This window comes from Onychostoma macrolepis, chromosome 05 (genome assembly GCF_012432095.1).
Source record: "Onychostoma macrolepis isolate SWU-2019 chromosome 05, ASM1243209v1, whole genome shotgun sequence".
Classification (NCBI taxonomy): Eukaryota; Metazoa; Chordata; class Actinopteri; order Cypriniformes; family Cyprinidae; genus Onychostoma; species Onychostoma macrolepis.
The window spans coordinates 25,125,877-25,139,578 of record NC_081159.1 but is presented as its reverse complement, the minus strand read 5'-3'; the positions used below and the strand labels follow the sequence as shown (position 1 = coordinate 25,139,578).

Sequence of the window (13,702 nt, the reverse complement as noted above, 5' to 3'; positions counted from 1 at the left end):
AGTTTTGAGGCTTGAATTGAGGAACTGATTAAACTAAAAAAAAAAAAAGGAAATAAGGCTACCTATTTATTTATTTATTTAAGAGAATTAGCTCAATTTTGCAGTTTTATTTTAGAGGTGATTGTTAGTTCCCAGCATGCTTTGCATATATGGCTGGATATGGAGAGTAAATTTTGAAATTAAATGCTATTTTATGTGTTTTTGAGTGAAGGGAAACATCTATTAATGTTTAATGTTCAGTTATGTTTGACCTTTGAAAGAGTTTCTGTTACATTGAAGTTTCCATTGTGCAGTGCAATCGTTACCATTGTGCAGAAGAGTAGAGCTTATGGTTATGGATACTACTCCTGTAAGGTATTAAGCCTTGTTCAATGAGCAGTAGCTTTGCTAGTGCAGTACTTTCCAGTATTTCTCAAGTATTTTCCTACTTGAGCTGTTTGGCTGTATACAGTCTTTTAAATGTACAAAATAACTCAAAGTCAAATACAAACAGGCCTCACTGAAAATCACAGACTTTTGAAAATCAACTTAAAATAAATGAGCACATTTCAAAATTATATTAAATTCATTGTGTCATAGATTAATTAATTTAGGAGATTTTACTTGATTTATTCAGGTAGATTCCATAAAAAAAAATCAAGCCTTAAAAACTACTCAAAAATATTAAGTGTAATATTGTTACCATAATTAGTGTATAGTCCATGTGACATCAGTGGTTTAAAGGGGTCATATGATGCGATTTCATGTTTTCCTTTGTCTTTGGAGTGTTACAAGCTGTTTGTGCATATATAAGATCTGTAAAGTTGCAAAGATTAAAGTCTCAAACCCAAAGAGATAGTCTTTATAAAAGTTAAGACTCTGCCACGCCCTTCTAAAACGGCTCATTCAAACACGCCCCCACATATTTACGTCACGGTGTGGGAAGATTTGTATAACACCGCCCAAGCGTATCCGCAATGAAAGAAGGCATAACTTATATTCTCGCTGTAGTATTGTTGCTGCCACCGCCATGTCGTGGAGACACTGTGTGTTTCGTTGTGAAAGCGAAAGTACTTTGTTTGGGCTTCCAAATGAGTACACAACTAGAAATCAGTGGTTAAGTTATATTTACAACACTGTTCCAGAACAGTTCAACGCAAATATTCGAGTGTGTGCAGCGCATTTTATGAGGACTGTTTCTTGATCCTGGGAGAGAGTAGCCTACAATGTGAACACTATGAATGGATGTGAATTCCAACGTCGCAAGAACAGTCTGGTGCTTCTGACTCACAGCCTGTAAGTACATTTTCTTATTTAAATAATTTGCTACTGACTATTCAAACGCGAGTTTTGAGCAGTGTAGAGTAGTGCTTGTTTGGCGTTTCTACGATCACAAATGCAGACATGGTATTATGTTTACGCAACACGTAAAAAGACAATATAAGTCATTATAATCAGTAATTATGTCCTCACTGAATGCAACAAATGCCTCGTTTATAGCAGGTTTTATTGTTTTAGTCTCGTCGCGCTGGGACACTGCATCACAACATGGTAAGGGGCGTAACATTTCCGTCACACGCTTGAGGTATTCGGCCAATCACAACGCACTGGATAGCTGGCCAATCAGAGCATGCCTCGCTTCTCAGAGCGATGAGCTTTGTAAAAATCTGCGCGTTTCAGAAAGGCGGAGCATCGAGGAGTAAAAATAATGTACAGTATGTGGAAAATAATGTGTTTTTTGAACCTTGAACTGCACAAACACATTGCATTACACCAAATACACAAAATAATGTTCTTATTAGCAACATCATATGACCCCTTTAACCATAATTTTATGAAGCTATGAGATACGAGAACAAAAATAATGACTTTATTCAACGATTTTTCTCTTCCGTGTTAGCATCCGCTGCCATTCACAAGAGTAGCCTACCATGACGCATTTTGTTGTCTTTGCTCACAAAAAGTATTCTCATAGCTTCATAAAATTACGGTTGAATCAAAAAGATTGTTACAATTGCCATAAAAGGCTTTTGGATATTATGGCATGTTGTCAGAGTGTATCCATGCAGTTTCTGTGGTGTTCTGAGTGTTTGCCCAATTCAAAACAGCCCACCCCAAGTCTCTATTGGGTTATTCTGATCTCTAGAAATGGTCCTGCTTTCAGCATCAGTGTATAGAATTTTTTTGGCCAGTTTATCATCCACTAGATGAAAAATCTTGAGTCTGATCACTTTGAAAAGTAATAGCACACTTGGCAAGCACCACTAATTAGTATTGACCTCAGGAAGTACATTTCCATTTCCTAGCCATACGTAGACTATATACATTAGGGATGAAATATGCAAACTGCTTGTTTAACTTATGAGCATCATGAACATTCCTGTCATAGACAGCCTATTTATGATTTTCCAGGATACCATTTAGTTCTGGATCTGATCTGTTGCAGCCCTAATATGTCTCTATTAGTTGTAATGAAACACGGTAATGTTTGACAGCACAGTGGGCAAGAGCTCATTTCATCTAAAGGCTTCAAAGATGGCAAGATCAAGAGATGGTGCTGAGAAAACTAGACGTTTCTATGAATATATGAATACCATTTAAAGGGGAATGAGTTCTGTTTGAAGGAAATATGTTTCTGCCGAGTGTCTGCGATGTTCCACTTCTTAGTTTTCTGCGTTATTAGAATTTTTCCTATTTCCAGTGCAGACATGTCATTATTTTAAAGGATGTTGTAATGTTGTCATCAGCACAAACAGTCATAATTACTACAAATGTTATCATTACCATCAGAAATACTGCAGTTTCAGATGCCACCTATGAATCTGCCATCCTGTCTTTATTAGCGTTCCGCTCTTTCCATTAATGTCTTCGCCATTAGGACCACAAAATAATGAAGTCACTGGCAATTGTATTATTATTGTGACTCCTTTCTGATATGCACTGCTAATGTGACAATGACTCTAAGAACTGCACTCTGTTGTGTATGTGTATTGTTTGTGCAAGAGATGTGCTGATAGCTTTTTAATAGATGTTTTGTTTACTTTGTTGTTGATTTGGTCTAGTAAGTTTGATACTGCAGTTCTGTGTGCGAAAACAGCATTTGAAAGCTCCAGCTGATCTATTGAAGAGGTAGTGAGATCAAACTGTCAGAAAGAAAACCTCAGTTTGAAATCTCTGAATGTTTCTCTCTGAAAAGCAGCCACCTGTGACCCACCTTTACAGAAAGACTGCTTCTGTTTCCTACAGAAAGCCATCATCTGAACACATTTTAGAATAGGCTACTTTAATAAAAAGTGTATTGATACTAAAATATTGTTATTGAATATTCTTACAGTCTTCTGGCATGACTATGGCCACTGGGTGGTACTACAAACATTATGTTTTTGTATGTTTATCTGTATATGTGTATTTTTTTTTTTTGTATATTTAAAATTGTTGTGGAAGTGTACATTTCATACGTGTATATTAGTATGTGTAGCTTATTTTTTTTCCCTGTCTGTTTGTTTATCTGCACCAGATTTTAGGGTTGCGATAATGACACTTTGTGGAATAATATAGTCCTGACAATCGTTTTGATTTTTAAATGTTAGGCTTATGGGAATCTAAAAGATTGGTTCAACAGCAACATCTAAGCGTTAAGTTATAGATACTACCAAAATCAATCCACTTTTTTTTTTCACATTAATAATTCATGATATCAGTGTGTCCTGCCTCACAGGCTTAAATGGATTACATGAGAGTAAGATCAATTGCCTCTTGTCTCTGATATGCATCCTCCATGTTTTTGTTTTAGGGATTGTAACACAAACTTTTAGGTACTCTTAGTTTTGTGCCATAGTCGAACAAAGACATGTCAGCACCTGCAGCCTGCTCTAGCAAACATCTTATTTAAAAAAGCCCAGATGAGAGATACCTATCCATACTTCAGAGATCTTCAGTCTGAGATGGCCTTTATTTTTGTTTTTGGACCAGGCATGTTTTCGTTGTGTAGTGCTGGAGTGAGGCTTTCGACTGATGAAGCGTTTGATTTGATGAAGGTGGTAGATTAGAGGATCAGTACATGCTGTTTCACTAAATTGATCCCACTGAGTAAGCGCTTAGAAAAAACTGATTGATTTCACACCTTATATTTCTGTCTACCTTGTTTGAATGTTTTTTTTTTTTCCTGTGACTGGGCTTGGCGTTTAATGTAAAAATAATGAATCCAAAAAATTACATTTTGTCATCATTTACTCATATGCTTTTCTATCTTGTGGAGAAAACAAAAGAAGAAATTAAGTAGAATGGCCAAGCTGCTTTTTTTTTTTTTTTTTTTTAAGTGGATGAATAGCAAATTTTCACTCAAAATTTGGTCACACTTTATTTTAAGATCCAGTTCTCACTATTAATTACAACTTTTGCCTCAATAAACTCCTAATTTTCTGCTTAGTTAGTAAGGTAGTTGTTAAGTTTAGGTATGGGGATTAAACACTGTAAAAAAATGTACGGTAAAAAACCGGCAGCTGTGGTTGCCGGAATTCTACCGTAAAAAAATACGGTAGCAACATTTTAGGTTTTATGGTTTTAACTTAAATTTACAGTTAAATACCGTAATTTCATTAAATCATATAATGTTAGTATACCAAACTATTGAAGTACTGAAATCTGTTTTGTACCTTTGAAATACACTGATAACCACCAAATGCAGGTGGTGATGAGAAAGTCACACTATGAATCAAAGCCCATCACAGGCAGCTTTTAAATAATAACACATATAGAAGGTGCACATTCACACAAACACTAAACACCATCATGGTGAGACTCATTAAACTGAAATATGCAATAAAGATTAATTTAACAACATTAGATGTAACATACAACCCTAATAAACATAACTGATAAGAAAAAACTACGAAGAAACAGTTATTTCAAAGAAAAAACATCAAATTCAAACAAAATTTGAAATGCAACACAGGGAATTCTGGGAATATCAGTTTACGTTTTTTCCCTGTAAATTTTACAGGAACTTACCGTTAACCATTTAACAGGTTTTTACTGTAGCATTTTCACAGTTTTTTACTGTTAAAATCACGGTCATTTTTTACAGTGAAGGATCTTAAATATGGTCATGCAGAATAAGACATTAATATGTACTTTATAAGTACTAATAGCCAGTATGCTAGTAATATGCATGCTAGTAAATGGTGAGAATTACAACAGCCTAATAGTTCCATAAATAAAAGCCTAATAGTACCATAGCACAAAAGTTACTTTTATATTATATTATATTATATTAATTATATTATATTATATTATATTATATTATATTATATTATATTATATTATATTATATTATATTATATTATATTATATTATATTATATTATATTATATTATATTATGGTTAGCCATGTGATGTTTTTGTTCAGTGTTTAGTGCAGTTTTGATTTAAAATCTGTGGTTTTACCTTGATCTACTAAATCCAGTTGTGGCTAGATTAACTCATTTTATGAGAACAGAATTAAATTTGGATTGCATTAGTAAAAATCAATCAAGCCTCAGAAAGAGTTTGAACTCTTATAAGAGCAGCAGTCTCTGTAAGTGTTGTGTGTTGTGTGTGTGTTGCAGACGAGTGCGGTGCTGTGTTCAGGTGGATGTGCTCTGCTGGCAGTCAGCTCCCTGCTGGCCATCATTACCATCTTCCTGCCCAGTGGAGCCTGTGAGAGGAGGATCTGCACATTGGCAGGATACATGCAGATGGCTGCAGGTTAGTGTCCGGCTTACTATCTGACCTCTGATCAGCTCTTAAACACCAGCCCTTTGAGGAACCATGCTGAGTAGCATTACGTGACTGATCCTAGTCAGTAATACCCTAATCTGAGGTTTAGACAGGACCCCCACAAACCATCTGAGTCATATTGCACACAGAAATGGCAAGAACTTTCCAAAATCTATGCAAGACTAGTAAAACCTCAACACATCTCTTTCTCACACTTCACTTTGAAGACGTTTCTCTTGGATCTTGTGATTTTGAGTACATGCAACAGCAGAGATCTTCAGAAGGAGGCAGAGACCTCCTTCTCTCACCTCTTCCTCTGATATCATGTGATATATGCTGGAGCTCTGCTAACTGCTTTGGGCGTCCCATCTGAATTCTGTTGTGTTGTCAAACATCACGTTTGAAGTTTATTGTTCATTTTTGGCAGACCAGGGGAGGAATGATTCAATTTGATATGATGTGGAATAAAGCACTTGAGGCTGAATTTAGGTAGCGCTTCATATTAAAAATGCAAAGTCTCATGTTACACCTTCATTAAATTACGTGAAAGAGTTTATTCAAACACTATTTGCAATCCAGGCATAATATGTAGTGTGAGCAGATCCCTTCTGGGGGAAAATAACAGGTTAAGCTGGTTTTTGGAATATGGTTGCTGGTTCAACGTGGTCTACCAGTAAGATAACACTGGAAAAAAAAAAAAGATTTTGCTGCTTGTTTAATTTACTTCATGAGCTAAAGCAACACAATTGCTACTGTATGCATTTTGTATTAACTTAATTTTATTTGATTAGTCAACTTAAATATGTACAACTGAAGTTTACTTAATCCATTTGTGTTGGGACTACATTAATCATTTTTGTTGTTTGGGCAGTGGTTCCCAGTATGCTTTGCGTAGGGCTGAATCAGAAGAGTAAATCTTGAAATAAAAGGAATAGTTCACCCAAAAATGAAGTTTTCAATAATTTTCACCCATAATGCCATTGAAGATGAGAGTTTGTTTCTTTATTGTAACATATTTGGAGAAATGTAGCATTACATCATTTGCTCACCAATGGATCCTCTGCAGTGAATGGGTGCCGTCAGAATAAGAGCTTGAACATCTGATAAAGCATCACAATAATCCACAATAATCTGCGCGACACAAGTCCATCAGTTCACTAATAATATTATGGATAGAGGACTCATATTTTATCGCTGGAAACAACTGTTTGAAGTTAAAAATGTCTAAATTATTAATATGTCAAACAACAAGCTTTTCACTTCACAAGGCGGTAATTGATGGACTGGAGTTGTGTGGATTATTTGTGGATTTTTGTGTTTTTACCAGCTGTTTGGACTCTCACTCTCATTCATAAATTTCTCCAAATCTGTTCAGGTGAACAAACTCCTCTAAATCTCAGATGACCAAAAGGTGAGTTCAGTTTCAGCAAATCTTTTATTTTTGGCTTAACTATTCCTTTGTGTTATTTTATGTGTTTTTGAGTAAACTGAAAGACCTGTTAATGTTCAATATTCTGTTACAGTGGGGCAAAAAAGTATTTAGTCAGCCACCAATTGTGCAAGTTCTCCCACTTAAAAAGATGAGAGAGGCCTGTAATTTTCATCATAGGTATACCTCAACTATGAGAGACAAAATAAGAAAAAAAAAATCCAGAAAATCACATTGTAGGATTTTTAAATAATTAATTGGTAAATTCCTCGGTAAAATAAGTATTTGGTCACCTACAAACAAGCAAGATTTCTGGCTCTCACAGACCTGTAACTTCTTCTTTAAGAGGCTCCTCTGTCCTCCACTTGTTACCTGTATTAATGGCATCTGTTTGAACTCGTTATCAGTATAAAAGACACCTGTCCACAACCTCAAACAGTCCAACTCCAAACTCCACCATGGCCAAGACCAAAGAGCTGTCAAAGGACACCAGAAACAAAATTGTAGACCTGCACCAGGCTGGGAAGACTGAATCTGCAATAGGTAGGCAGCTTGGTGTGAAGAAATCAACTGTGGGAGCAATTATTAGAAAACGGAAGACATACAAGACCACTGATAATCTCCCTCGATCTGGGGCTCCACGCAAGATCTCACCCCGTGGGGTCAAAATGATCACAAGAACTGTGAGCAAAAATCCCAGAACCACACGGGGGGACCTAGTGAATGACCTGCAGAGAGCTGGGACCAAAGTAACAAAGGCCTCAAATCCTGCAGCGCCAGACGTGTCCCCCTGCTTAAGCCAGTACATGTCCGGCCCGTCTGAAGTTTGCTAGAGAGCATTTGGATGATCCAGAAGAGGTTTATGAGAATGTCATATGGTCAGATGAAACCAAAATAGAACTTTTTGGTAAAAACTCAACTTGCCGTGTTTGGAGGAGAAAGAATGCTGAGTTGCATCCAAAGAACACCATACCTACTGTGAAGCATGGGGGTGGAAACATCATGCTTTGGGGCTGTTTTTCTGCAAAGGGACCAGGACGACTGATCCGTAAACGAAAGAATGAATGGGGCCATGTATCGTGAGATTTTGGTGAAAACCTCCTTCCATCAGCAAGGGCATTGAAGATGAAACGTGGCTGGGTCTTTCAGCATGACAATGATCCCAAACACACCGCCCGGGCAACGAAGGAGTGGCTTCGTAAGAAGCATTTCAAGGTCCTGGAGTGGCCTAGCCAGTCTCCAGATCTCAACCCCATCGAAAATCTTGAAAGTCTGTGTTGCCCAGCGACAGCCCCAAAACATTACTGCTCTAGAGGAGATCTGCATGGAGGAATGGGCCAAAATACCAGCAACAGTGTGTGAAGACTTACAGAAAACGTTTGACCTCTGTCATTGCCAACAAAGGGTATATAACAAAGTATTGAGATGAAATTTTGTTATTGACCAAATACTTATTTTCCACCATAATTTGCAAATAAATTCTTTAAAAATCCTACAATGTGATTTTCTGGATTTGTTTTTCTCATTTTGTCTCTCATAGTTGAGGTATACCTATGATGAAAATTACAGGCCTCTCTCATCTTTTTAAGTGGGAGAACTTGCACAATTGGTGGCTGACTAAATACTTTTTTGCCCCACTGTATATTTGACATTTAAAAGAGTTTTATGGTTGCAACTGTGCTGAAGACTATCTTAAACGGATAGTTCACCCGTAAGACCTTCGTTCATCTTCGCAACACAAATTAAGATATTTTTGATAAAATCTGAGAGCTTTCTGACCCTCCATACACTGCAAAAAAAAGAAAAGAAAAGTTGAGCGAACTTAAATATTTTTTTACCAGCTTCAGCAGATTTTTGAGTTTGCTCAATTTATTTTTGTGGGAGATTCTCAAATTTCTCAACGACAAGTTGAGAAAACTCAAAAATCTGCTGAAGCTGGTTGCCTTAAAATTTTAAATTGGCTCAACTTTTTTTTTTTTTGACAGTGTAGACAGCAAGGGAACTACCACGGTCAAGACACTGAAAGGTAGTAAGGACATTGTTAAAATAGTCCATGTGACAGGAGTGGTTGCGTAATGTTATGAAGCTATGAGAAAACTTTTTGTGCGCAAAGAAAAAATAATCACTTTATTCAACGATTTCTTCTCTTCAGGGTCAGTCCACCACCATTGCGTCTTGGTACTCTCTTGAATGGTGGCAGACTGATCCGGAAGAGTAGAAATCGTTGAATAAAGTCATAAAAGTCATGCAAAGTATTCTCGTAGCTTGTGCCTTGAACATGGTAGTTGAGTTGTTAGACTGGTGGTCTAGCCAGTCAACTACGCAGACCCATTTAGGCCAACTATTGACTATTGAAACCATCAGAATCCGGCAGGGGAATGTAATTCACAATTTCGGTTGCTATTTCCCAGACATTTGCTTCATACGCACACCCTCTGCCATGATTAGACAGATATTTTCTGAATATGGAGAATTTTGAGACTGAACAGCCCATCCATCTGAATCACTTTGTTGCAGAGCGCATCAGTCACAAAAGCTAAATTAGAATAAATAAAGAAAGAAGTGTTTGCTCTCGACTCCGGTTGCTAGGCGACGACCATTGGCAGAATGTTGCGATGGAACGGTGAGGGCACTCAGAGATTTAGTGGCCGCAGTAAAAAGACAATTACAGCCCTTTAACACAGGTCAGTGGTTCAGGGGTGGCCACATGCCTCGTGTAGCACTGGCCTTCATTCAACAGGCAAATACTTCTATAAACAACACCATCCTAGATATCTACTTGGACAAAAAGCAATTACAAGCACTCGTGCTAAATAAATATTATGTTCATATGCCAGGAACGTGTATATTTGGAGCACTGATTTCCAGTATGTCCGACCTAGATATTCTTGAGGCCTTGGAAGTTTTTATTGGTGGTGGGAATACGGTACATTTAAATGCTTGTTATAATTGAGCCTTTGGGCTCTACATTGATCATTACAGAGAAACCTTAAATAATTTTAACAGCAGAGAATAAGTGCCTCTTGCTGATATATTTCCCTGTTCTAATTAGAAAGTAATGATATTTCCATAAAAGTACTGTAATAATGGAGAATGTAAAAGGGCACAGACTGCATTGGTATTCTCTGAGCATCGATTGAAGCATCTTTTCAAGGGTAAGACACTAGTAATCAACTTCAGCTCCGATAGATGCCCTCTTCCAAACAGACAGCCCTACAAACAAAACCAGCTTTTCAGCATGATTTCACACTGCAATATTTGCTGATAGCCCTTTTCAAGAAAGTTTTCTCTCTTTTTTGCTGTAGTTGTAGAAAGTTTGGAAATTAATAAGCCTCTAAAGTTTCAATGTGTTTGCTTGAAGGCAAAAGACATATAGCTGATTATTTTTAATATTTTATGTGCTGTTTTGCTTACTGAAAAACATTCTCTTATCATTTGCTTTGAGAGCATGAGCAGATATTACTTTTTGCCAGTCAGACTGCCAAACTGTAACAAACAACAAAACAGATATATAGTTAGACACTAACACTCAGTTGTTTCCCATCCGACAGCTTGCAGGGTGTTTTGAATTCACTGTTAGTTCTTTTAAAGGAAAGATTATCTGTGATTTCAATCTTTAACTGTTAAAACTTACGAAAGGCAAATGAATGAAATGACAGAATCTGTTGTGAAAGATTGTTAAATGATATCCAGGATTATATTTTTATAGGTAGGCTATTGTATCATCCAGTCCTGGATATGTATGGGCAGACATTGGATATTTAATTGTTTTCTCTATTTTAAGATTTAGGTAGTAATTTAGCATAAAGTCTTCTGAGATGGTGTGTGTATAGTTTTGAATGCGTTTTCTTTTTTTAACCAAACCGTATCAGTTGTTGGGCAGAATTTCAATATCAGAACACATTCATACAAAAATTTATGAAATACTGCACTCCTTAAAGACAAGATCTGTGCTGAAGACATGAAAACTCAATTGTACAAAAGTGTTTTTTCATATTAGTCATCCTAAAAATTTGTCACGCAAAGAAACCTTGCACACTGAGTCCGATGCATATTAATTCATCCGTTGCGGAAAAAAATCACGAAGTAATACAAAATGGAGTCTTCAAGCATTTTTTTCTCTGCATATAAAAAACTTACTAAAAGAGATTTGGATTTGACTTGGAGTTTTCAGCCAGCTTTGTATTGTTACAGTGTTTGTGGTCTAAGTAATTGAACAATGTGTAGCCTATTATTTGGTTTGTGCTACCTGCACCAAGATATCACTGTTTATTTGACAGCTCCAGGGCTTTTATGAAAACTACTTCCACACTTGTGTATTACTTCACATGGATACTCTGATCAAGAACAGTGCATTTTGGGTGTTGAAGTTTGCCTACATTTTTTCACCACAGGTCTTTTTCTCTGTTTTCTCTAGTCATGTAGCATCGATTAAAAACAAAAATCGGTAACACTTTATTTTGATGGTCCCTTTTGAACATTCTGTTGACACTAAGTAATGTTGCAACTACATGTCAACAAACTCTCATAAGAGTATTATTAGACTGTCTGCTGTATTATCTGCAGTCTCCCAACAGATATTCTAATGACTGTAAGTAACTTTGCAAGAACGTGTCAACTTAATCTAACCCTAACCCTACCAGTCAACTAATACACTACTAACACTCTAATGAGAGTCAGTAGAAATGTAGGTGCAACATTACTTATAGTCAATAGAATGTGTTAAAGGGACCATCAAAATAAAGTGAAACCCAAAAATCTTGTTTCTGAATAGACAGCCAATGTATATTAAAACCACTTTTGTCTGTGGTGAATTACCGCTTTAAGACGTGACTTGGCCTTCATAGACTTGAAACTGGACTTGTGAACACATCTTCTGTCTTGATCATGATTATTTGTTGGATAGCTGCTAATGTATCAGATTTTCTCCATGTCTTTCATCTATGTCTGTGTTTCCTGTATCCAGATGAATTATTGTATAAAGCACTGAATCACACTTACACTTGTGCAATATAAACCATCTAATAAGCTTCGGAGAGTCTGCCGTTTTGTCTACATTACGTCCCGCACACGGGTAAGAAAAACAACTCAGTCTAATTCGCAAACTCAGTGTAATTTTAGAGCAGCACACGTAATAAGAAATTTTACTCTCTGGTGTGTTCACTTTGTTCTCTGTATCTTCATAAACAGGGGTTATTTTATAGCTAAAATATGGATGCGAAGATCACAGGAGAGAGTGTTTGTTTGCTGATGTGAAATGAGGGAACTGAAGTATAATGGCCCTGTGAAAACAATGAAGGTATTATGCAGAGGAAATGACAGCAGAGCTGCATTTAATGTGATGATGGCAACTTCACAGTTATTCACAACAAACAAGAGCCTCTTATGGCACTCAGTGATTCCTCTGTGTGTGTGTGTGTGTGTGATTGTTAGTGTGATGATATATATACATGTCGCACATGGAGTTCACAGAGGTCGTTTTCTTTAAAGCACACTGGAGTGAGTAAACTGAATGTAAAAGTGAGTGGAGAGAATATTGAATCAATCAGTGACCTTTCTTTCACTTTCTTGGTGAGTCCCTGATAAATTTACACCCTTCTTCAATGCCAGACTTGTAAAAGATCTGAGAGAATTCGCCTTGACTGAAAACTGAAAAATGATAAATGATGTAAGATGTTTACAAGAATGTCTTGATGGAAATACTGAGTTGCATGATCTGCTTCTTCAGGTTGTTATTTATGGTTGAGCCGTCTTCTGGATGTCTGTTTGCCCTCCTGTGTTAAATGAAATGGATGGTCACAGAACATGGTGTTCAGTGTGTGTGAACCTGGCCAGGAAGGTGTGTGCGTGTGTGTGTGTGTGTGTGTGTGTGTGTGTGTGAGTGAGTGTGTGCTCCTCTGGGTCAGGTTGTGTGAACCAGGCACACTACAGCTTTGACCCATTTGCAGTTTCTCCAAAGATATAGAGACTGAGTTAAAGAGAGTGGGGAAAACCATACAGTCTTGCTAATAAATTATGATTCCTGATAGAATCAGTCTAATGGAAAAGTATGTTTCTCTATCTCTCTCTCTGTGTTTTGGGTGTTGGGTTTTTGTTTCTGTATTGGGCTGTAGCTCGAATAGTGTCTTATACTTTATTACTGCCCATCATTATGACCAGCAATATTTTTACCTTCATTTTAAGAATTATTTGAAGATGTGAATTTGTAAATTTAACAAAATACGATTCCACAGCTTAACCCAACCTAATTGTTTTTGTTTTGTTTTTTGTCACTACATTATTCCCATATTTTATTTAGCATTATTTTGTGGGTTGTAATTAATTAACTTATATATATATATACAGTGAGGAAAATAAGTATTTGAACACCCTGCTATTTTGCAAGTTCTCCCACTTAGAAATCATGGAGGGGTCTGAAATTGTCATCGTAGGTGCATGTCCACTGTGAGAGACATAATCTAAAAAAAAAAATCCAGAAATCACAATGTATGATTTTTTAACTATTTATTTGTATGATACAGCTGCAAATAAGTATTT

At 36.6% G+C, this 13,702-nt stretch overlaps 1 protein-coding gene across 1 annotated transcript in view; it reads left to right on the top strand.

The window, feature by feature from the left end:
* LOC131541005 (LHFPL tetraspan subfamily member 7 protein) overlaps positions 1-13,702 on the top strand; it is a 143,347-nt gene that overhangs the window by 33,159 nt on the left and 96,486 nt on the right. Inside the window, exon 2 of the mRNA XM_058776469.1 lies at positions 5,586-5,724. Within this exon, the coding sequence (XP_058632452.1) occupies positions 5,586-5,724 (139 nt within the window). The remainder of the gene's footprint in view (positions 1-5,585; positions 5,725-13,702) is intronic.